Raw genomic sequence first — 23904 nt, forward strand, 5'->3', positions numbered from 1 at the left:
GGCGACCAATCACAGGTCGCGTTCCACTAGGCACTGCCTGGCCACGCCTCCGCTGCGACTCCTGAGACAGACAAAAGGCTATCTTGATGCCATCTTGCATGTCTGCACCTTGCTCCGTAGAAAAAGTCAGGGTAAGTCCCCGGCCTTTTTTTTCTCTGCAGCTTCGGTGGAAAGCTCTGGCTATTGGGCGGTATAGAAATGTAATAAATAAATCAAAATAAATAAATTGATACCATGCACCCACCCCAGGGCTTTACGAGCGCTTAGACTGCCTTATGGTTGTGATCTGGCTTGGGGCTTATGCCAGCTATTTGCTAAAGTTAAAAAAAAAAATCAGCCACACATGTGTAAACCATATGACAAACATCCTTATCTAATTCGGCTGTATAGAACTATTGCCTATCTGCACTGCAAATGGTAGTAGTCAAGTAATGAAAGGCCCAGGCTAGGCCTTTGCAGTCTACACAGCTTAATAAGTGATGTCACTGACATTTTAGAATTGCTTTCTGGAAGGAATTCTCCCTGAGGTTTTGGTTTGGTGCTAAAGCAACAATTTTGGAATGCAAAGAGCCCTGCTGGATCAGACCAAAGGTCTATCCAGCCCAGCGCTCTGTTCACACAGTGTCCAACCAGCTGCCTGTAAGAAATCCACAAGTAGGCACAAATGGAATAGCCACCATCAGAGCCACCATTTAAATTCATACTTCTAGCTGCAGAAAGAGAGCCAGGAAAACCTCTAAAACCAAGAGCACCATGATTGCCCCCCCCTCAAACCTGTAATCAGGGCAGTCCTAATTTCAGCCTTGATGGGCATTCCCATTCCTTCCCAATTACAGGCCTCACCCAAATTAATACCCCTCTTGCTACTGCTTGAACAATTGTCTTCCCTTGGGACATAACGGCCAAGGTGTTCCCAGGTGAGCGTCCTTTATCACGGTTCCACTCTGGCAATGAGTCAGACCCTCGTTCCGCTCAGAGGGATTACTTTCTGATGGCATCACTTCCATTCGAGAGCAAGGAGGGACACAGGTGGCAGCTGTGACGCATATCAGAATAGAAGTGCAGAAGCTCTTTAATGCTTTAGAAGAGGTGCTTCACCATGTTTTCTTCCTATGATTTTCTGAAATTAGCTTTGGGGATAGTTACGACGTCCACAAACATGTCTTGAGAACAAGAACATCAAATATGATTCATCCCTAGCTTTTAACTGCTGCCTCTTTTGTCTTTGCTCCAATTCGTGGTAGTGATCAACTTGTATAGGACTGATTATTTCATTAAAAAGTGGAGACGCTGGTGTTGTCTGAAAGCTAAGCCAGGAGGGCTGAGTTAAGCAGAAGCAAGCTAGGCCAAGGCAACCAACACGTAAGGCAGGAGTGGGCCACTCGTGGCCCCCCAGATGTTTTGGCCTACAACTCTCATCAGCTCTAGCCAGCATAATTAATAGTAAGGAATCGTGCGAGTAGACCAAAACATCTGGAAGGCCACAAACAACCCATGAAGCTCATTGGCCCTGCCCTCTTTTGTAAAGTGACCAGATTCAAAAGAGGGCAAGGCTCCTGCAGCTTTAACTGTTGTGATGAACAGGGAATTGTTGTTTTTATACTGTTTTTATGTGTGTGTGTGTGTGTGGTTTTAAATTGTATACTTTTAATGTTTACTATTTTTAAATGTTGTAAACCGCCCAGAGAGCTTCGGCTGTGGGGCGGTATATAAATGTAATTAAATAAATAATAAATAAATAAATTTCACCAGGTGCTGCATGCATGCAAATGACACCTGCTGAAATCCCCCTTTCAATATATCTTTTAAAGATACAGAAGCCCTGTCCTCCTTTCCATATGGTCACCCTAGAGGCTGCTGCTTCCTCACTCTGCCTCACCTGAGTCCCTGCCAAGCATGAGGTCATGGAAAAAGCAGATGTAATTTCTTTTGTCTGCCCTGAATTCCACCCTTTCTTCTGTCATGTGGGCTCCCAGAGAACACCTACCCAACCTTCTCCTGAGCCATCCCACCACCTCGCTCCTTTTCCTGCTTCCTGTTTTATGCACTCCCACGTGCAAAAATAAGGGTGGAACACAAAGCTGAGAAACACAAGAAACCCGTGTTCTCTAGGCCACGAGGGGGTATCATTTAGGACCCCCTAATTATGGAGCCTGATATCTCTTTAAGAGACAAACCACCCTTCCCTCCTCCTACACCCCTCGCTTCCATTGTTTTAACTCAAGGCTAGAAGAGGAGGAGGAGGAGGAGTGCTAATGTGTTTTCCTATCTTTCTGCCTCTTTCTTTTTTTGCTAAACAAACAAAACCCGAACCAAGTAGCTTTCTGAAGTCTGCCTCCCCCTCCCCACCCCCGCAGGAGGCATCTTCAAGAGGAGGCCAGAAAGAAACGAAAATCAAGCGAACCTTTTTGCCTTTTCTGCCAAAAAAAAGAGAAGGCAAATGGATCGATGTTTTGCAATAGAAATGGCAGGCGTGCTACCCCCCCCCCCCAATCCGGATCGAGCCCATAGCCGCGTGGGCAGTTTAAAGCTCCCCCCCCACGCTAAGATCCGGATCGGGCCCCATGTGGCTATAATAATGTAGAATAATAAATAATAAAAATGTCTATGTCGGCCCTCGTTGGGCCCTAACTGATGCCTCGTTCCTTGCTCCTCTGGAGAGGAATAAGGACCGATCCACCCCACTCCCGACCATGCTGCAACGTGGAAAGAACAGGGGAGGCCGGGGGGGGGGGCGGTTGTTTTGAAATCCTGCTTCGTTTCTTCCCCTTTTCCAGCCTGACCTTGTCTCCGCGTTGCTGCAAGGCTGACACAAAAGAGCCTTTAAGAATGTGAAATCGGCTCAGATTACGGGAGAGACATTTGGTGTTGTCGTGGTCTCCCCCCCCCCCCACTCCGCTCTTCCAGTCATTAGTTGCTGAGCTCTCGAGAGATCTTTATCAGCCTGTCTCCGATCGATTCCGAGAGATCTGCCTACAGAGAAGAGACGGCGCAAAAAGGGGGCTGGAGGAAAAGGAGGAGGAGAAAGTGAGCGGGGTGGGGGTGGGCGCTTGTAGGCAGGAACCGGTGCAGCAGCAGGAGGAGTGTGTGTGTGTGGAGGGGGGAGGCAGACGGCGGGGGTTGCAAGAGCCCTCCTCTCCGCCGCCGATCGTATCATAGCCAAACCTTTCAGCACCCAGAGCCAGCAGGGAAGATCGACTTGGAATGATTTCTTTTCCCCTTCTCTCCCCCCACCTCTTCTTCCCGCTCCAGCTCTTCCCTTCCTCTCGGCTTGCTGGTTGGTTTCGCTTTAGGCTCGCGAAGGTGGGGTGGAGGTAGAGGCGTGCTGGGGGGGGGGGGGGGCACGGGGGCGTGGAAAAAAAAGAAAGAAAATGGTGCATGGTCGCGCACCGGAGAGAGGCGATTTTCAGCTGCATTTTTTTTATTTGTTGGGGGACTGAAAAGTTGATGGTTTCGAAGGAGTCACCAACCATCAGCCGGGGCTAATTCTCTCCCCCTCCGCTTAAATATAAACGCTGGTTTATGGTGACTTTTTTTCCTTTTCTCGGGAGGGACAGATCTAAGATTGAAAATCGTTGGCTCTGAGTCGTGAACCAAGAAAAGAAGTAATCTTAGGAAAATGTTGATGCGGAGTTAAAAAAAAAAATCTCCCAGGTTTCCCTCCCCCACCCTCCTTTCTTCTTTTGTCCTTTTCCTCCAGTTTTGGTGTAAAAGAAGCTGAAATCCTCTTCTTTTGTTTGTAAAGTTTCCCCCCCTCTCCCCCCTCCCTTTCGGCCCAGAGTTTGCTAGAGGGGAGGGGAGGCGTTGAGAAGCCACCATGGCGTCTCTTTTTACCAATGGACCCTGCATCCAAAGTGAAGCCGAAGTCGTTCACCTCTACCGGAGCCTGGAGGTGGGCACGGTGATGACTTTATTTTACTCCAAGAAGTCCCAGAGGCCGGAAAGGAAAACGTTCCAAGTCAAGCTGGAAACCAGGCAGATCATTTGGAGCAGGGGATCGGACAAAATCGAAGGCGCGAGTAAGTTGTCTGGCTTGTTATTACTATTTTTAAGCAGATAAATAAACCCTAAAGCAACATCTGAAGGGAAAGGCAATAAAGCATATTCATATCTCTCGAGGCTTTATAAAACTATCTCCTTGGGATTGAGGGTGAAGCGCCAAACGCTTTTGATGCAGTCGGATTTACTTCCAAGTAAACATGTGTAGGATTGCGCTGTGAATTAAGCTCCTTTTTTTGGAATGAGCTCTCTAACATAGGGAAAGGTCCTGAATAATGAAGAAATATAATCACCATACACAATTTTTTAAAATGAAGATGCTTTGGCAAATAGGTTCACAAATGTTTTACTAGCTTGCTTGCTTATGCTAACCATTTTGAGGTATATCAATGATCTTTAAAAGAGAGAGAAAAAGAAAGTGTGTGTGAGAAAGAGAATCCCAGCCTGCTTGCTAGAGGAAACATTTACCATAGGTGAATTGCCTTTGGCTATTAAATGTCTGCTTTCTGTAGAGTCATTGGCATGTTGAGTTAGGAGAATAAACTATCCCCACTGTAGAATATTTGATTTAGGGCACAATCCTATGCAAGTTTAGACAGACAATTCCTACAACTCCCAGCATGCCCCAGCCAGCTGGCTGGGGCATGCTGGGAGTTGTAGGACTTTTTGTCTGCCTAAACATGCATAGGATTGTGTCCTTAAGGTTGTATCCAAATTCCTTCTGGAGCTGGTCACTATCTCCCAGCCTAGCCTGTGAAAATGCTTTTCTTCACCCAACATGTAATTGCTGCTACTAGATATGTTTAATGTTCATGGGCTTCTCTGGATTTTTGATAGGGGAATTGGACAAATTTGTGGTGGATAGGGCTGTCCATGGTGGTGCTTCGTAATGGCTAAATGAACCTTCATTATAGCCCTGAATACCACTTGTTGGGGACCACAGTGATGAAGGCTTGTAGGCTTCTGAGAAGCATCTTCTGAATTACTGAAGGAAATGGGAAGTGGGGCTAGATAAAGACCTTCAGTCTGAACCAGCAGGACTCTTCTTGCGATGTTAAAAAGGACTGTGTTGTGGGGAGCTCAGCATTAATGAATTGACAAGGCCCTGTTCGTAACTGGGTACGGTGACTTTATGTAATTGATCCTATCATTGCTGGTGAAAAGGGTATTTTAGGTTTTCAAGGTGCACAGAACTCTACCTTACTGCTCTGCCTTATGATGAGTTCTGTATTGCCCTATTAATACAAGAATTTGGCATGCATATAAGGTAAACACACTCCAATTGTAATATACCTTTGACTCAAACTATGGTACAAATCCTGAATAGATTTGGGGTTTGGCCGCTTGCCAATTCAGAAATAACTCTTGATTCATTTTATATTTTTTCTGTGCGTTATAAACATTTTCCCCAATGATGAATGTTGACCACCTAACTGCTCCATATATTCCACTTCTCCGTTTTGTTCTGTTGAGACATCAAAGCTGAAAGAGGAAAGGAGATTTCCTGTTTTTGTCATGATTTAATCTGCAACTATTTTCTATCAAGAGAACTGATTTTTGGCATCCACATTCTCAAATTTGAAAATAATCCTATACATTTTTAATTATTTTTTTTTAAAAAAAATTGCAGCCCTTTTGAATGTAAATGGTAAAATGCAGCTTTTAAAGTAGTTTTTTAAAAACTTTCTCTTAAGGGTTCAACTGCAAGAAAAATCATAATTTTTGTAGGCAAGAAAGCAGTTAACTGATCATCTGTGGTGGGTGAAATTCCCTTCCAGGTGACCAGACATGGAGTTTTTTGTAAAATGCAAAAGTTTTTCTTTTTCTATGGATATACCATAAATGAATAAAGAATTTATGAGCAGATTGACCAGTACAAAATACTTTTGGACTTATTTTCAAAGCTGAATTCCTCCATCAGAGGGGTAGGCAACACAGTGTCCATGGGCATCAATGCACTCCCGGACGTGTTTCTTGGTGCACAAGGGCATCTATCCCTCCCACTTAAAAAGAACAAAAAACAAAACATAAATGCATTTTCTTACCAGCAACATGGATTGCTGTAAAATAGGTTTTGGTTGATGCCGAAAGATGCCAGTTCAAAGGAGTTGTTTAATGAGTTCAGACCCCACCTCTGCCTTGCACTCAATCTTTTGGGCAGGTTACTTGCCCTTTGTGACTAGCCACTTATCTGATGGCAGCCATTTTGTGGTGGTGCCCAGGATAGTTTCTCAAACTGCCAAATTTGCCCACTGCCCCAGAAGATTGCCCAACCTTGCTCCATCAGATACACTATCCACCTCAGCTTGTAGGGCTGCACTAACTGACTTTTATTCATTATTATGTGAATAAAAAGTGTAGTATTCCATGAAATATAAAAAAGCTTTACTGTTCTCTGAACCTCACATTTTGACAAATAGTGTCTGCTTTATTTGCACTGGAATGTAAGGGCAAACATGACATGGGGAACTCTTCAGTCTAGTTCTTTATCTCTTTCATCCTTGCAGTGGAATCACTCACCTAACGGCTACTGTACTGGAATCTCATGCCCAATAAAGACTAGGAAATGAGCAATTAAGATAGTAACACCCCTATTGCTTTTATTTTTCTTGAGCTGGATATCCATCTGCAAAGTGAATGGTCTTGTGGCAACGTTAAGACCAGTATATATATTGTGGCATACGTTTATGTGGGCTTGAGACCACTTTTTAAATCCATGGCATCTTGTACTGTGTGTGCATATGTAGAGAAATATAAACAGTGGGATTAAAAGGATATAAAATGTAAGAACACAGTAGGTCTGTGATATTTCTGTGGAAAGGCCAAAAGTATATGATTTTATATCTCATTGTTTCTGGCCCCATTTTTTTTTGTACCTGTCTGTGTGTCTGATACACGGACAGGCACACTGTCTCTGCCAATTGGCATGACTTCACGCATCTGAGGAAGTGGTCTGTGCTATAGATCTGTTGGTCTTTCAGGTTCTTGCTTTTGTTGCAGCAGACTAGCAGGGTCACCTCTCTGGAATCTGCAGAGTGAAAAAAGAAAAGCTAATCTCTTAGATAAAACTATTAGTAACCAATTTATCAGCCTTGCAAGGAGATGTTTTCACAGCTGGATGGTGGATTGATTAGCTGTAATCCTCTTGTAAACCCTCAAGATGGGCCTTTAAACATACTAATTTAATATCTCTTATCAAAGCTTCATGCACATTAATTTTGGTGACAATAGAGCAGTTTAAACCAAGTTTCCCGGAGAAAGAGAGTTTAGTTTCTGGATGCATCTTTTGCATCACTACTTTATTGCTGTTGTAGAGTTCTTTGTGGGCATCAGTATTCAGCTGAGGACGGGGAAGGTAATTTTCCTTCTTTGCAACAGTGTGTGCTGTGATTGATGGGGTCTTTTTTCTCCTACTCATAGCTTTAAGCTAGCCATATGCTGTTACCTAATTTTCCATGCTTTGTGAGAAAATGCTGTTTAAAAATATGTGTAGTTAAGATTGTCATTGATGGGTGCTCACCTTGAGATACTTTGAGTGGGCAAGTCATAAATTAGTCCCTCAGAAGTCCATAAGGAGTCCAAGGGAATGGATTGAAATGAACTGTTTATATATCGTTTAAACAGCATCGCTACTTCCAAAATAAAGAATGCTCTTGGCCTGTGCTATCTATGCTTTGTGGCCACATTGTTTGAATAAGGGCTAAGAAGCATTGTATGGCAGCCTTGCAGAGAAGTACAAATGTTATCCATTTACCTGGGTGGGTTTAGTTATGTATCGCAGGGCACTTTTAAGTGGTGTGTCTGATTAATTGCTTCTCTTGAAAAGAATTTCAAGAGAAGCAAACCGGGAAGAATTATCTAGTGAGGCACATCTGGAAGGGGGGCTTAGAGCAGGAGTGGGGCCTGATATAGAGCTTGTTGCATCCCAATCAGGCCCCTCTGTCTCACCCTACAATTAGTTTTTTAAAAGCCTTATTCCCATTTGGGGGGGTGCATTTTCATGGGGGGTGCTGCTGCTGCTGGGTGGAGGAAGGGCTAAGACTACTCACTGTGCTGTGACCTCCCTCAAAAAATCATCCTCCCAATGCTGCATTTAGGTCAATGGAGGCTTTTTAAAAGCCTAATTGTTGTGCGACCCTGCAGGTTTGGATAGGTTAGGGATGTTTCTGGACTGGATTTTGAATATCTGTGTGAAACATTCACATTAGGCAAGTAAGCCCCCATATCCTGACATTTCAGGTGAGGCTTATGTGGGCCGGCCCTACCATTAGGCAAAGTGAGGTGGTCGCTTCAGGTGGCAGATATTGGGAAGGAGGAGCAAAGTGTTGGAGAATAGAGCTATGTGTGCCTTGTGGCCTTCTCTGCCTTCTAAGCTAGCCTGCTGCTGCCTTCAGGTGCAGTGGAAGACACTGGCCATGGCTAGACCAGGCCTATATCCCGGGATTGTCCTGGGATCATCCCTGTGCATCCAAATGACACCCAGGGGATCCCAGGAGCAGGCAGGGACGACCCCTCCATTTGCCTGGGATAATCCTTAGGTCTAGCTAAGGCCACTGTCTCATTGCCAGCGTTATAGGAAGGTTCAACTGCCAGACTAGCCAGTCTTTGTAAAGGGAAAGGGCACCACCATGTCCTTTACCTCAAGTGGTGGAATGTATTGGGCTGCAGGATTTTTGAGAAGGCCCTGAAAACATACTGCTTTTAAAGTGCTTTACTTTAGCCTTCCCCTGATATGTTTGCTGTTGTTACTATTTTCATTGTTGTTTTTATTGTTTTTGAAGACTGTATCAGTTTTTATTGTGTGTTATATTATTGTACACCACCTAGGGAGGGCTCCTGCCGTAAAAGTTGGCCAAGAAATATTTTAAATAAGTAAACTACTTATATACTGCTTGATATCATAAACTCTCTAAGTTGGTTATATAAAAATGTATAAAAGCCAATATAAAAACAATATAAAAATAAATGCGTTAAAACATTACAGAAGCAGTAAAGTAGAGCGGTGCAATTGCATGTCAGGGGAAGCTGGAGTAAACGGATGCTGTTTAATACATGTGTATTTTGTACCAGGAGACTTGGACTTGTGAAAAGTATTTCTTGGGAGAAATGGCTCGATTCACTGTCTTCAGTTGTTCTGTATCTTGCTGTACTAACAATATGTAAGAATAAAGTATTGATTCAAAATAAAGTATTTTTCAAAATGCTGTTAGTGTATGCATTGACCTGAAGACCATGTGTGTGTGTTATATACACCCTCCACACACGCATCATTGCAGTTTGCATTGGGTAACACACACCCCTCTCATTCGCTCCATTGCAAATTGCAAGTGCAGGGGTCCTTTTCAGGATCAGAACCACACCAGGGGGGAAAGGGTTAAAGCTCCCCTACTCCCCACACCAGGGTAATGATTCAGATTGGTTCTCCATCTGAAAGTTTCATGCTTTTCTGTGCTAGCTGGGGTGGAATGGAAGCCCCCTTCCCTCTTCAGCCAGCGTGGAAGGGGAGGATGAGGGGGCAGGTCAAAGAGGAGAAGCCCTGTGGGCTAGTTGGGAATGTGGGTCACATCTGACCATTGGATGGAGGCTGCCAAATCCTTTTCCAGGTGGTGCCAAGAAACCTGCAGCTGAATGCAAAGCCGGGCTTTATGTCATCATAGATATTAAGGAGCAATGTGTTTTTAAATATGCCTAACCAGTCCTCTTTTCAAGCCATAAGGCTCAGTGTACCAAATCATGACTGGGTTCGCATGTAACAACAAACCAGAGTATGGACTGTTGTTGAATCATGAGTTGTCATTACATGTTTATTATTTATTTATTTATTTCATTTCTATACCGCCCAATAGCTGAAGCTCTCTGGGCGGTTTACAAAATTAAGACAATTCAAAGTATAAAACAACAGTATAAAACCATCATATAAAATACAGTATAAAAGCACAACCAAGATAAAAACAGCACCAATGCAAAAATACAATTTTAAAATAAAAATTTAAAACAGCAAAGTTAAAGTTAATTCATCGATTGTTAAAATACTGGGAGAATAAAAAAGTCTTCACCTGCTGTCGAAAAGAATATAATGTAGGTGCCAAACGAACCTCCTTAGGGAGCTCATTCCACAGACGGGGTGCCACAGCAGAGAAGGCCCTCCTCCTGGTAGCCATGTTAACCCGGTACTGTGGGTTAACTACGGTCTATTAAACACAAACAACCCAGAGTTCACAACCCAACAACAAAACATAGGTTCTCTTCATGGGTTGTTTGTGGTTAATAACCCAGAGTTAAACCATAGTGCAGCATTCGCATATAATGACAACCCATGATTCAATAACAACCCTCAACTCAATAACAACCAATACTCAACCTATACTTTGGGTTGCTGTTATGTGCGAATCAGGCTCATGTCTAAGGGATGAAAGTTAAGCCTTGGGGTCCAGGGCACAATCTCCCCCTCCCCTTTTCCATCTAGCTTCAGGATTTGAAGAATCCTGAAGCTATACCGGCTTGATTTCATATTTTTAATGGGAATTCTTTGAGATGGCTGGTTTCAATATAAGCCTCAAAGTCTGAGAGATTTGGCATCATCCCTATTTTTACAATGTGTGGATTGTAAAGAAAAGTGTTTCATGCTTCCTAAACACTCTGATCCCTGTTTGGGAATGGTGCCTTTTAATAGCTGATTTTGACAAAGAGACAAATCCATGTACATGCTACCAACTGCTGTACCAGATCCATGAAATCAATTTGGAGCTCACTGTAGCCATCCATTTCTTGTCTTGACTAATTGTAAAATGTTCTTGTCTAATTGTAAAATTATAGGGTTTGAAGCACTCTAGAAGGTCACATTCTAATTTTCTCAATGCGCATATATAAATTCTCCACCATCACCACCACGTGTGCCGCAAATAAGAAAACAAGACAAACCAGATTGCAGAGCAGGCCTCTTCCCATGACTTGAGCAAAGGAACCAAGCCAAACTGCAAGGAGAGAAACTCGGAATTGTTCCTTATAAGCAATGGCTCACCCAGAGGATTTCCATTGTTTTCTGTGTGCAAAATATTTATGTAATATGAAAAGCAAGTTGCAAAACAAGAGCTGGGACACGATGATATAAAATTCTTTTAGCTCCTACTGTGAACAATGACTTTTGTCTCCACTGCCTTTTTGGGATACAGCAGGCTTGCAGGTCATGCGTTGGGAGCAGTGCAGCCACATCTGTCTTTGTGCCCCATCAGGCTTTGCCTCACTCCCATTATAGTTGAAGGAAGAGGCCTGCTGAGCATTCATGTTGTGTTACTAAATATATTATTAAAAACATTGCAGAAAACATTGGTAAGACAGTCAAACATACTGAACTCTAGGTATATGTTGAGACAAAGATTGTCAGAAAGTTATCTCAGATGTCAGATGACATCGTGGGACACATTCAAGGTTCTGGTTTTGACCTATAAAGCCTTACACAGCTTGGGACCACAATACCTGATGGAACACCTCTCCTGACATGAACCTACCCTCTCACTGTGCTCTACATCTAAGGTCCTCCTCCGAGTGCCTACTCCAAGGGAAGCTCGGAGGATGGCAACAAGGGAGAGGGCCTTTTCAGTGGTGGCCCCCCAATTATGGAATGAGCTCCCCGACGAGGCTCGTCTGGCGCCAACATTATCTTTTCGGTGCCAGGTTAAGACCTTTCTCTTTCCCCAGGCATTTAACAGCACTTAACAACATGAGCTGAGCTTGTTTGTTTTTAATGTACCCCAGAAGAGCTGTTTTTATAAGGTTACTGTTGATTTTATGCTTTTTTTTGTTTTTAAACTTTGTATATTTGTTTTTAATGTTTACTGTTTTTCACTTTTGTAAACCACCCAGAGAGCTTTGGCTATGGGGCGGTATGTAAATGCAATTAATAAATAAATAATTAGAGCCTAAAGCTGGTTGATTGGGTGTAATAAAATAAAGCACAAATAATAATAAAAAATGCTGCTCTTAGAATATGCCGCTAGGCCCTTTCTAGGAATCTGGAATTCCTTAAAATTAGATGGCTACAGCTATGGTACTCTGTGGTGCCCCCTTCCCTTGGTGCCTTAAGCACATGCTGATATTGCTTAAAGGTTAATCTAGGGCTGGCACTCATGTTCAGCTGTAGTTGGCTGACTTCATTTCACTAGAGGGCAATGGAGGGTTTCAGTCCTGACATGTGATGAATATTTATTTATTTATTTATTTATTACATTTTTATACTGCCCAATAGCCGAAGCTCTCTGGGCTCCCACCTTCAGTCATTTGGCAAGAGATTTTTCAGCTTTGAATTATTTGTCTAAAGGAGGAGTGGGCAACCTGGTGCCCTCCTGATGTTTTGGAGTGTAATTCCCACAATCCCTTGCCATTGGCCATGCTGACTGAGGCTGTTGGGAATTGTAATCCAAAACATCTGGAGAGCACCAAATTGGCTATCTCTGCCTGGTCTAAAGCACTTATCTTTTTTGCAGCCTGTTGGATAGAAAACAGGTTGGCTGAATTGATATGCTGGATTGGGAATGAACAACACGCCCTCCTCCCCTTCCACTGCGCATGAGGGGAGGAGATTAGGAGATTCTGCTTCTAATTTGTATGGAAACCTAGTTTTCCTTTTTGTTCTCAAACCAGGTTCAAATGTTGGGAAAAGGAGGAGGGAGCACGTGACCTTGACGCTCACATCTGCTTTGCTTCTGAGACTCCAAATCATGGTTTGGTGCCTCCAGAACTTTCATCAACCCTAGCCATCATGGCCAGTGGTCAGGAATGCTGGGAGCTAGAAGTCTAGGTTGGGGAAAGTTGGTTTGGAGGATTGTCTGAATCTGACTATTCTCCCTCTGTTACTTTACTGAACAATTCATGTCAGTAAAATGCTTCCATGGTGGTTTGAAATGTCCCATAAGTCAGCTATACCCACTTTGCTGATGCATTTAAATGGCCAAAGTTTCTGTAGCATATATAGTGTTTACCATCAGACAGGTGGAGTTGTATTTTTCCTGAATTTATGTATGTTCTAAAAGAGGGGTGGGCAACTGGGGGGAGTCCAGGGTGCATTTTTGGACTGCCCTGAAAGGGGAGAAAAACTAAAAATGACCTTACAAAATTGGCAGTTTGCTGTTGAAATTCAGCTGCATAGCTCTCAGTAGTGCTAGAAAGGCTCAATTTAGCTTACAATCAAGCTAAATTTGTCCCTTTTAGTGTTCGATAGCAGCAACAGAGGACTAAAATGGTTACATTTAGCTTGATAGCAGGGTAAATTTGTTCCTTTTAGCACTCTGTAGCAGCTGCGGAGTGCCATTTTGTTTTTAAGTAAAACTTTTTTTAAAAAAATCATGATGTGTTTGGGGCAGCAGGGGCTGCATGTTCTAAATAAATACCATTCATGATGTGGGAATTCTGTATCCTGTGTGATTACTTGGTCTGACTCACAACCTCCCGTCACTTTACTTTTTGCAAAGTCTGCCTTTTAAAAATATATATAAAAGTCCAGGTTTCCCCCAAACAACTAAATAATCAATAATGCATGCAAATAGAAAATATGTACGCAAAAAATTAAGTGATTTTCAATATTATATTGATTGGCATAATTTATTCTGTGAGAAATTTGAGTTACTTGTACTGTTCACTTCCTCAGTTTTTGATTTTTTTAAAGGGATGACCATTGCTCAAAGTAGACAAACTTAGAAAAAGTTACTGACATAAAAATTTCATAATATGATTTAATAACATAATTTTTGGATACAGAACTTGCATTTGCTTGGTGCAGTAAAATATCTGCTCTTGTCAGGAGATCTCTGTTGCTTTGCAATAGCATATTTTCTCCTCAGTTTTGAGCTGTCAGTAGACAACTCCAGCAACCATTTTTAATCACACACACCCTGCCCCCGTTCCAATCCTAAGGGTTAGAGACTTGATTTTAAAAGAATGGGAAGTGGGCATTTTGAGGCAGTTACATACTGCGTCAGTTTAAATTGTGCAGAATGCTTATGGAAATACCAGGACTTGGGAGTTTTGAGTTTGATCGATCTAGAACTGCAGAATCTACATGTCACAATCTCCTTGTACGTTTCTTCTAGAGAAATCTTATTGGTTGCATATTGTGATGTGATCATCCTAAGCTATGATTCCAAGGACAGTATAGTGAGTTTCTGTTTACAGAATGTAGACGCAGGGACACACACACTCTCTGTCCATGGGAGGGGGGGCGGGTGTCCCCTGCTACACAACAAGGCATACCAGAAATATAGAATTTCTGGAGTTGCTCTGACTGAGCACAAGAATCTGTAACCAGAACAGGAAACTGTGCAAGCTCTAATGTGTGTTGAACTGCTTGGGCGCATGTACATGCAGAGCCCTTTGGATCCTCATAGATTCATAGAGCTGGGAGAGATCTTCGAGGTCATCTAGTTCAACCCCTTGTTCCATGCAGGATCTGCAGTGCAGGATGAAACTAAAACATCCTTGACAGATGGCTGTCCAACCTCTCTGCTTAAATACCTCCAGTGAAGGAGAGCCCACCACCTCCCTAGGGAGACTGTAAGCAGCTCTTACCAATAGAAAGCTTTCAGGGCCAGCCCTACCATTACAGTGAAAGATTTGCCTCAGGCAGCAGATACTGGGTGGTGTGGAGGGGGCAGAAGTGGCAGCCTCCTGGCTGTTTCCTTCTGTGGGAGGACAGAGCTGTGTGTTCCAGGTATCCTGCCCTGCACTCTTAAACTAGCCTGCTCCCCTCAGGCGGAGTGGAAAGTGCTGTCCTGTAACCAGTGTTGAAGTAAGATACTGTGTTGAAGTAAGCCAGTCCAGTTGGCTTCAGTATTTGGGATACGGGCTCTATTTTGTCCTTTGCCTCAGGAAGCAAAATGTCTTAATGTTTAGCTAAAATTCGCTTCCTCATGATTTCCACCCATTAGTTAAAGTCTTGTTCTGTGGAGCAACAGAAAATGGTGCCTTCAGTTTTCAGTGGGATGAAATTTCAGTGAATCATCATCCCTGAGTATTAATATGACATTTACTGGAGAACTTCCACCCCTATGAAAGAAATCCCACCATCTTTAATCTGGTATCATTACTAGTCACAACTTGTTGAGTTGGTTCAAAACATTTAGGTTAACCAGAGAGCCACTGTGGTGTAGGTAAGATATAAACTAACAAATACAAATAAATGTGTTGTTTACCACTACTTAATGTAGAGTGGGGTAGCTGGTGAAGGAAACATTCTTCTGTCAAAATTTTAATAATTAATGGTACTCTGATTTTATTATTAATCTCTGGTTTTATGTGATTATAGTTTTTCCAGCTTCTCTCTCTCTCTTTGTAGATTTATCTATTTCATTCTTTTTATTGTTTTCTGAATGTCCTGCTCTGGTCCACTTGCACTGGCTGCCTGTATGTTTCCGAGCCCAATTCAAGGTGCTGGTTTTGACCTATAAAGCCTTACACGGCTTGGGACCACAATACCTGACGGAACGCCTCTCCCGACGTGAATATACCCGGTCACTACGTTCAACATCTAAGGTCCTCCTCCGGGTGCCTACTCCGAGAGAGGCTCGGAGTGTGGCAACAAGAGATAGGGCCTTTTCGGTGGTGGCCCCCAGACTCTGGAATGATCTCCCTGATAATGCTCGCCTGGCGCCAACGCTGCTATCCTTCCGGCGCCAGGTTAAGACTTTCCTCTTTGCCCAGGCATATGGCGGCACATCCTAATTACCCACATGTTTAGTTTTAAATCGGGTTTTTTAATGCTTTATGTGTGTATGTTCTGTGTTTTAGAGTTTTAAATTTTGTATACTTGTTTTTACCTCAATTTTAGAATTTCTGTAAACCGCCCAGAGAGCCCTGGCTATGGGAGCAGTGTATAAGTTTAATAAATAAATAAAAAATAAATAATAAATAATGTCTCCTCAGGCACACATTATGTGGATGGCCAATCCCAAAGTATACTAAATAAATAGACACATTCCCAACATTGTCTTGGGCATTTTTATTTGCTGCTACAAGTTGAATCGGCATTTTCTGTGAGCTGTACACCTCAACTCCAAGATCACTTTCTTGGGTAGTCACATTCAATTCTGGCCCCATCAATGTATCGAAGGTCAGGATTGTTGATGTTATTTATGTATTTATTTATTTATTTTTGCACCAATCTGTATTGCTTTGCACTTAATTACATTAACTCTCACCTGCTATTTTATTGCCCAATCACTCAGTTTGGAGAGATCTTTCTGGAGTTCTTCACAGTCTTCTTTGGATTTTACCATTCTGGTAAATTTGGTATCATTTGCAAATCTCACTTACAGGGTTCCCAATTTGACCCCTCTAGTGCATGATATCCAGGTAGTGATTGATTTCTGGAATCCAGGTTAATAATTTCAGTTGATCTTTCTGCATTTAGACTAATCCTTTTGCACTGAGATCTGTGACAGACTTGTATGTTGTAATTACTGCTCTCTAGACTATCTCCCTTTTAAAAATAGATGAGATTAAGGACTCATTCCAATCATTTGGCAACCACTCTTCCTTCCAGACTTTGTGCATTAACTCCATTTGCTTTTCCTCCCATATATAAGTAACTCTGTTATCCATTCCAGGTCACTTATCATTTTTAATGGCCTAATGCAGGAAATGAGCAACATGCAGTCCACAGGTTGCATTTGGTCCAGGCAGTACCACTTGTGAACTCTTTAGAATTCTAAGAACCTTTATAGTTTATTTGTATTATCCACAGCATGCAGTGGTAGAGAGAAATGCGACATCAACCAAGGACAGTAAATTTCTAGACCAAATCTTTTGGTCCTTTTTATTTCAGGGTAATGTATTTTAGAATACAAGTATTGTAGTGAAAGGGTTGTATCCATTCATTTTAGTGGGTGTACTCTAAGTCTCTCTAGTCTAAGTAGTCTAACATTAGATATAACCCCAACAGAATCCTCAGTCTAATGAGTATCCATCCTATAGGATTGTGGTCTCAGTGTTGTATATCCGCCATATGTTGTTTGACATCTGCCTTAGCTGTGAAAATGATCTGCAAATTATGTGAGTTGCATGACATTAAAATGACATGTTTGAGTTCCATCAGACGTGGAAAAACACGCTCCCTACCGTCGCTTCTCCGCTCCTGGTTTTGTTGCTTAGTTACTTCGTGTTTCAAAAAAGGAAGTAAACAATGAGCATGAGGCCCATTCAGTTGGGCATTCTAATCACACTGCTTCTCCTGCACACAGCAGGAGAGAGCAGCAACTTCCGGTTTTAAAAATATTTTGGACTTTCTGTGGTTTTTCTTGTGGAGCAAGGAAGGCCAGAAGGGGCAGAAGGCGCGCAGGAGGCAGATGATGTCATGTGAACGACTTGTGAAAAATCTGTGAGTGCCTAGTAATGAGTGAGCAATAAAACACTTGTCAGATGGAGCCCATTAAATGCGATGGACTGGTCTTCCCCCTCTGTTGAATAGGCTACCCACTTTTGTCTTAATGGTTTTAGTCATTTCTGGAAACATTGGTTCCGTAACCTTGAGTTCAACTTGAAGGATATCAGGATGTGTTCAACTGATGATGATGCTATTCAGGGTTTTTTAAAACAAAGTTTTGACTGGTTTTTCTAACAAATTCCATCCCCATCTATTTGCAGCCACCACAAATGCCATTTAAAAGAAGAACTCAGTAAAGCTTCTATATCTTTACATAAAATTCCTTCTCTTGCTTTTCAGTGTACTGTTTACATTTCTTAATAACCTCCTACCCCCTCCCCTGATCACTGTCTGTCGGACATCTACATGGTTATTAATACTCTTAAAAGAGCAGAAAATATCAAAATGAATACCTCTCATCTTCCCATTTTTAAGGCCACCTTTATTAATCATCCCATGGTGGGGGAGTGACACGTCATCATTTGTGTAAGAATTGCATTGGTGTGACTGAAAATCTATATTCTGAATCCTAACAAAGTTACACACCAACCCCACAAAGACAATAACTTCCAAAACTTTATCTGGCTCTTTTACACTTTGAACTATTGGCCCCAAACTAGTGGAACTGATCTCTCAGAGTGACTGGGAAACCATCAGTTTGACAGGTTGTCATGTGGCACTGAAATAAGCTTTTACAAAGTAGCAACTTCCTGCCATGATCAGTACTCCCCTGCTCCAGTTTTTGGGGACTGAAGCATTGCATTATTTTTGTACCATAAGTGTTCGTTCAATAGTTTCAGGGGGCTTGGAAATTTCACACCTGGAATTAGAGTCCCTGAATGAGATCCATCAGTCATTAGTTTATCCTCCTCCCCATGTTTCTATTCACCTGCATTGAGTAAGACACAGTAGATTTTTCTCATTAGGACTAGCAAGACCAGGATTAGTCTAACCATTATAGCACATAGCCATGCCTTTGGCTCAGTCCCAACTTTACCTTTTCCTACCCACCCAGTCACCTGCCTCAACATACATCTATGCTGCCAGGACATGTTAGCTTCCCTTGAATCAGAACATGAATGGAAATTGCATGGCAATTTCTTTGATACGATCAGGGATTTTTCCATGCTCTGTTCTTTTGATCCTACTAAAGTGTGTTTGTGTGTGTTTTTAAAAACAACCCCTGCTTAAGCTTTCCAAAGTATAAGAAATGTGTGGTTTGGGAGGGTAAAAAAGACAAGGAGCAGGTCTGCGAATCTTGCTTTCATGTCCATGAAAGATGAACACTTGGAAACAAAATGCCTGTATAAAAAATGGGTTGTGTCGTTTCTTGCCAATACAACTGGTCACCATAGTAAGTTGCAGAGGAGAAATAATTGGCCTGTTAAAGATGTACATGCATTCATAAACACATTGGGACCCGTGGGAGGGGCCATGGCTCAGTGGTAGAGCACCTGCTTTGCATGTAGAATGTCCCAGGTTTGATCCCTGTCATCTCCATGTAGGGCAGGAAAAACTCCTGCCTGAAACCATGGAGAGCTGCTGCCAGTTAGTGTTGACAACATTGGGCTCTATGGATCCATGATCTGTGTAAGGCAGCTTCTTATATTCCAGGTCACACAAGATGATTTGCTCTAATGCAAGTAGTTTTAGTCATTATTGGGTATGTGTTCTCAGTTGATCTTCTCCAGCCACCACCATCTTGGGAATTGCTGCTGGCTGTGAATCTTTGGTTGGTCTATCATGTTGCCCAAGTGAATGCGAACCCAAAGATGTTGGGCTTGCCTGTACCTAGAGCAAAAATCTCTTGCACTCCAGAATACTGTTTGCTACTAGTGAATATTGAGTAGGTGTTGTAAAGAAATCTTGGAGTGCTTATATAGAGTGTGAAGCCAAGCCCATTTTGCAAGCCTCCAGCTGAGCCTGTACAAAAGAAAGCTATTGCAAAAAGTTAAAATAAGGCAGATATGAATCCTGGTGACTGTATAATCTCATCCGTAAAACACTGCTGTAGGCAGCTGCGGATTCTGACTGCCAGAAGAATGGTCTCAAGTTGCTGTTTTCCAAATGGCATGGAAAGTGCTTAAGAAAGCAGAAACTTTCCTGTTTGTGGGACCAGCTGAAACATCCTATTAGCAGATGTTCAGTAATCAATTACAACTCAAATGAAATCTGCTCTGGGAAACTTACATTAAAGGGCTCTTATCTATTTCTTTACTATTCAGGCTTGGGGATCTGTTTTAGATGGTTTATAAAACGTGTACATAAATAAAATAATAAATATTACGTATCGTTAATGAGAAAAGTTTTAAAAAGCTAAGTCTAACGCAGGGTCCAGAACACTGGTTAGTATTAAGTGTCGTCTGCATCCTCCCCCCATTTCGGATGTTGATAATGCTGTTCCGGTAAGAATAGCTCTACTCTCTGACAACACTTGCTATAAGATATGTCAGTAATTGAATCGATTGTCTTGGCTCTTCTAGTCTATTGAACGTATTTCCTTCAGTTAATCCATCTGAACAATGATTACAGCTGAAGAACAGAAATGGCAGACTAGCTCTAAAAAGTGTTGGTTTCCCAAGTCACCATTTGTACCCCCCTTTTTGGATTCATCTTTAGGGGCTGCAGGTCACTTTTCCTGTGGCGTATTGAGTGCTTTTTCTTCCTCTTCTGTAGCCAGGGTTTCAGATCTGTACCAGAATGGGAATAATAACCCTTTCATTCCACACAGATTTATTAGGGGGTGCCAATTAAGTCATCTGCGCTCTCTGAGAAACCACCACATATGTTCTTTACATAAATGCAATACGTAAATAGTGACTCGGTTTGCACAATCGCAGCTGGGGAAATAAGCCATGGTGGTTTATTTCTCCTGCCATGCATGCTCCTTGGATTAGCATAATTACCCTCAGCAGTGCAGCTTGTCCTGTCATGCAAACCTGGCCAGGGTCACTTGTTGCTGTGGGTAACAGGCCACCCAGAACCCTATAACAGGCCATGGTTTCTGGGTGGTTTGTTAGCCATGGCAACAAGCCATCCTAGCCAGAATTGCATGACAACAAGCCACACTGCCAAGAGTAATTATGCTATTTCCCCCCACACACACACACATGACTAGCACGCAAAGGATGGTTAACAAGCCACTGTGGCTTGTTAACCACCATGCGATTGTGTGAACTGGGCCGGTATTTTGTGCCTTATATGGAAAGCGACACGGATAGTGGAGAAGCAGAAGAGAGGTAGGCTGCATCCCATTGGGAAGATGTGGGCTGAAGGCAGCTGCTGAGATGGATTTTTCCTGTTTACATGCTGGGAGAGGGGCCGGATGGTGACTGAAAGCCAAAACACATCTTTGCATTGCTTGCATGTGCGTGCATATGTGTGTTTGTTTTCCTTTAGAGAACCTGTGCCTAGTAATGTGCCTAGCTGTTTATTTTGTGCAGTTTCCCTGTCTATTGAGTGAATACTTAAACGAAACAACTCCCCATGGTGTTCCTTCTCCACTTTTTGGATAAACTACTTTTGGATTGTTGATCCCAAGTAAGCCACTTGGCTGCCTTTGTGCCAGCCTCCAGGGCGTACGTACTGCTGCCAACAGACTTGTGGGGTTTGGTAATAATGGTACCTAAATCCCACAGCTTCCACTTTCAATCGTGTTTTTTTTAAATAAATAAATAAATAAATAAATAAATAAATAAATAAATAAATGCATGGTTGCGGAAATCATTTTCCAGGCATGATTTTTGGCAGTGGTAGAACTTGATTCTGGGAAACACAGATGCACCCGACATTGTTGCATCTGTGGCTGAAAATTATTCTTTCCCTTGGGGTGACAGCAGTGGGGGTGGGATGCAAGATAAATCCACAGCAGCCAAAATTGAAACACAAGTGCATAAGATCTGATGGCTGGATGTCATTGCAAGCAGTTGGCTCATTTTCTGGTGCTCAGTTCCAGCCCTGTCCCTTCGTGCTGATGGCTAGTTCTGTGCTTGGCAACTTGGAGAGGTTCTAGATCCCTTGCAGTGTCCTGCCAAGTGTTATTTTTTTAGGGGGGTGGAGTAAGCAGAAAACAAAAGATAATTTTTTAGTTGTGTCTAGGACAGGTCTTGGTAGATCTTTCCCACTCACCCAGAGCACAGGGCATTCTTTGCTTCCTTCAGTTTTTGCATCTTGCCTTTTAAGCCAAAGGCTCAAGAAGGCAACTAGCAGCATTAAAACCGGATGCACAATGAAACAATTAAAACATATTACGATCTATTCAGCAGCAGCGACGATGTACAAAACCAGCAGCTACGTCGTGGTGGCCTGGTGTCAGAAGACTAAAAGCAAGAGGAACAAAATCTGTCCCCCCCTGCCGCCGCCACCCCTCCCGTATCAATAGATAGAACTAAGTGAGAGAGTCAGGAAATCAGATGGAAGAGAAAGTCAGTGACACCTTGATTGAGGGAATACTTGCCCAATCAGGAAGTGACTAATCACTCTCAGGAGGCATTCAGGGCAGGAGAGAAGCCAGGCAGGAGAGTATATGTTTGTTGAAGCAAAGATTTTAGCTTTTATACAATGCTGCATTCATCATTTACTACCAACCCATCTTTGAAACACCCTCCAGGAGAGAGTTCCAAAGCTTCCATGTCAGCCTTCCCTAATTGGGTGCCATCCAGATGTTTGGACTACAACTCTTATAATCCTTGTTCACTGACCATGATGGAAGGATGATGGAAGTTGTAGTCCAAAGCATCTGGGGGGCGCAAGTTGGGGGAGGCTGCTCTATGCACGGTAATATGCCCCCTATTTCTGTTTATGCTGAATTCTAGTATAACTCCCCCCCCCCCCCGGTTTTTTAAAAAATGAGGAGAACTCAAAGCCTCTGGGGAAGATCTTCAACAGGTAGGTTTATAAGTAGATTTACCAGTGGCTTCAAAGACTGGTGGCAGACAGACATGTCTGATTCCACGGAGGTGATTCTAAGGTTAAAGAAGTCACAGTATGGAGAGGGATCCCTAGGGAAGGCTTGACGTACTTTCCATTATTTGTTGCTGACTGAAATATTGTGCACATTTCCACCTTCGTCCCATTTCTGTAAAAATGGACACAAACCACACTAACTGCCCAAGCGCTGTGAACATGCTACCTTAATTATAATTTGACAGCTTGATGCTTTCTATTTTAAGTGTTGGTGGTTTCTGAATTTTATTTATTTTTTATTTCTGGGACAGTAAAGATCTAACCATTTATTAATAAAAATGGACTTGGCCATGCTGGATTGCTGCCAGTTAAGCTCTGGGATTTACTCCTGTTCTTTCTTGCCAGAGCATGGCTTCAGATCTAAAGCTTTCATTGTGAGTGTACTTAATTTGAACCTTTCATCTCCCATTTGGTAGACAGTCCAGCAGAGAGCTGGAACGTATTACAGGAAGGAGTAGAGAGGCATAGTTGAAGAATTTTAAACTTAGATTTAGACCTCTGTTTGTTTTGTTTTGTTGCATTTTAAAAGAAAGGACATGCAGTTCAAGTTCAGCATAAACAGCAATATTATCATGTAAACATTTTAACCTTATTCTGAAACATCAGAAATCCAAGCAGAGACAAAAGGTCAGAGCTGTAGAACTCCTTCTCACTACCTTTCTCTTTATTACTTTGTTCTTGGTCCAGTTGTTTAGGATTGTGCCGGTCATAAGCTTTCACTCTGTTGCATGGGCTGAAATCCTGTATGATTTCTGTAAGACTTCACCATATGCAACTGTGCACCAGATTTTGTAGCCTATATCTCCATTTCTTCTCGCTTTAAAATTAGATAGCTTCCCTTTTCTTTGAGCATTTCCTGTGTATTGATTTCATATATTACCTAAGTGGAAACCATGAGAACAAAATAAGAGCCCTGCTGCATCAGACCAAGGGTCCATCTAGTTCAACATCCTGTTTCCCAAAATGATCAACCAGATGCCTCTGAGAAGGACAGCATTAAGGCAATCATACTGTCTCTGAACATAAATGGACCATATAGCCATCATGATGAGTTGCTATTGGTAGACCAATCCTCCATGAATTTATCTTATCTCCTCTCCCCTTTTTAAAGCATCTAAGATAGTGCCTATTATTACATCTTGTAGCTGTTGATTTCATAAAGAAGTTCTTTATTTTGTTTATCCTGCCAATCAATTTGAGCTCGGTATTGTGAGAGACAGAGAAAAACCATATCTCTTTCCACATCATGCATAATTTTGTAAAACGCAGGGGTAGGCAACTTGGTGCCCTCCAGATGTTTTGGATGCAACTTTCATAAACCCCAGCCAGTACAACCATTGATCAAGGATTATGGGAGTTGTAGTCTAAAACATCTGGAGGGCACCACATTGCTTACCCCTGCCCTGTCTTATCTTTTTTTCTAAACTAAGAAGCTCTAAAAATTTACACTAGGGCAGTGTCTGGGGCCAGTTTCCATGCCCTGGACCTGTTTGGGGGCCTCACACTGCTACCACTGTACCACCCTCAGC

General features: G+C 42.4%; 1 protein-coding gene across 1 annotated transcript in view; it reads left to right on the plus strand.

Moving 5' to 3' along the window:
• The first annotated feature begins 3387 nt into the window (after positions 1 to 3387).
• PLCG1 (phospholipase C gamma 1) overlaps positions 3388 to 23904 on the plus strand; it is a 102290-nt gene continuing 81773 nt past the window's right edge. Inside the window, exon 1 of the mRNA XM_063145557.1 lies at positions 3388 to 4019. Coding sequence (XP_063001627.1) covers positions 3818 to 4019 — 202 coding nt within the window. The 5' untranslated portion in view covers positions 3388 to 3817. The remainder of the gene's footprint in view (positions 4020 to 23904) is intronic.

This window comes from Elgaria multicarinata, chromosome 1, assembly GCF_023053635.1.
Source record: "Elgaria multicarinata webbii isolate HBS135686 ecotype San Diego chromosome 1, rElgMul1.1.pri, whole genome shotgun sequence".
Taxonomy (NCBI): Eukaryota; Metazoa; Chordata; class Lepidosauria; order Squamata; family Anguidae; genus Elgaria; species Elgaria multicarinata.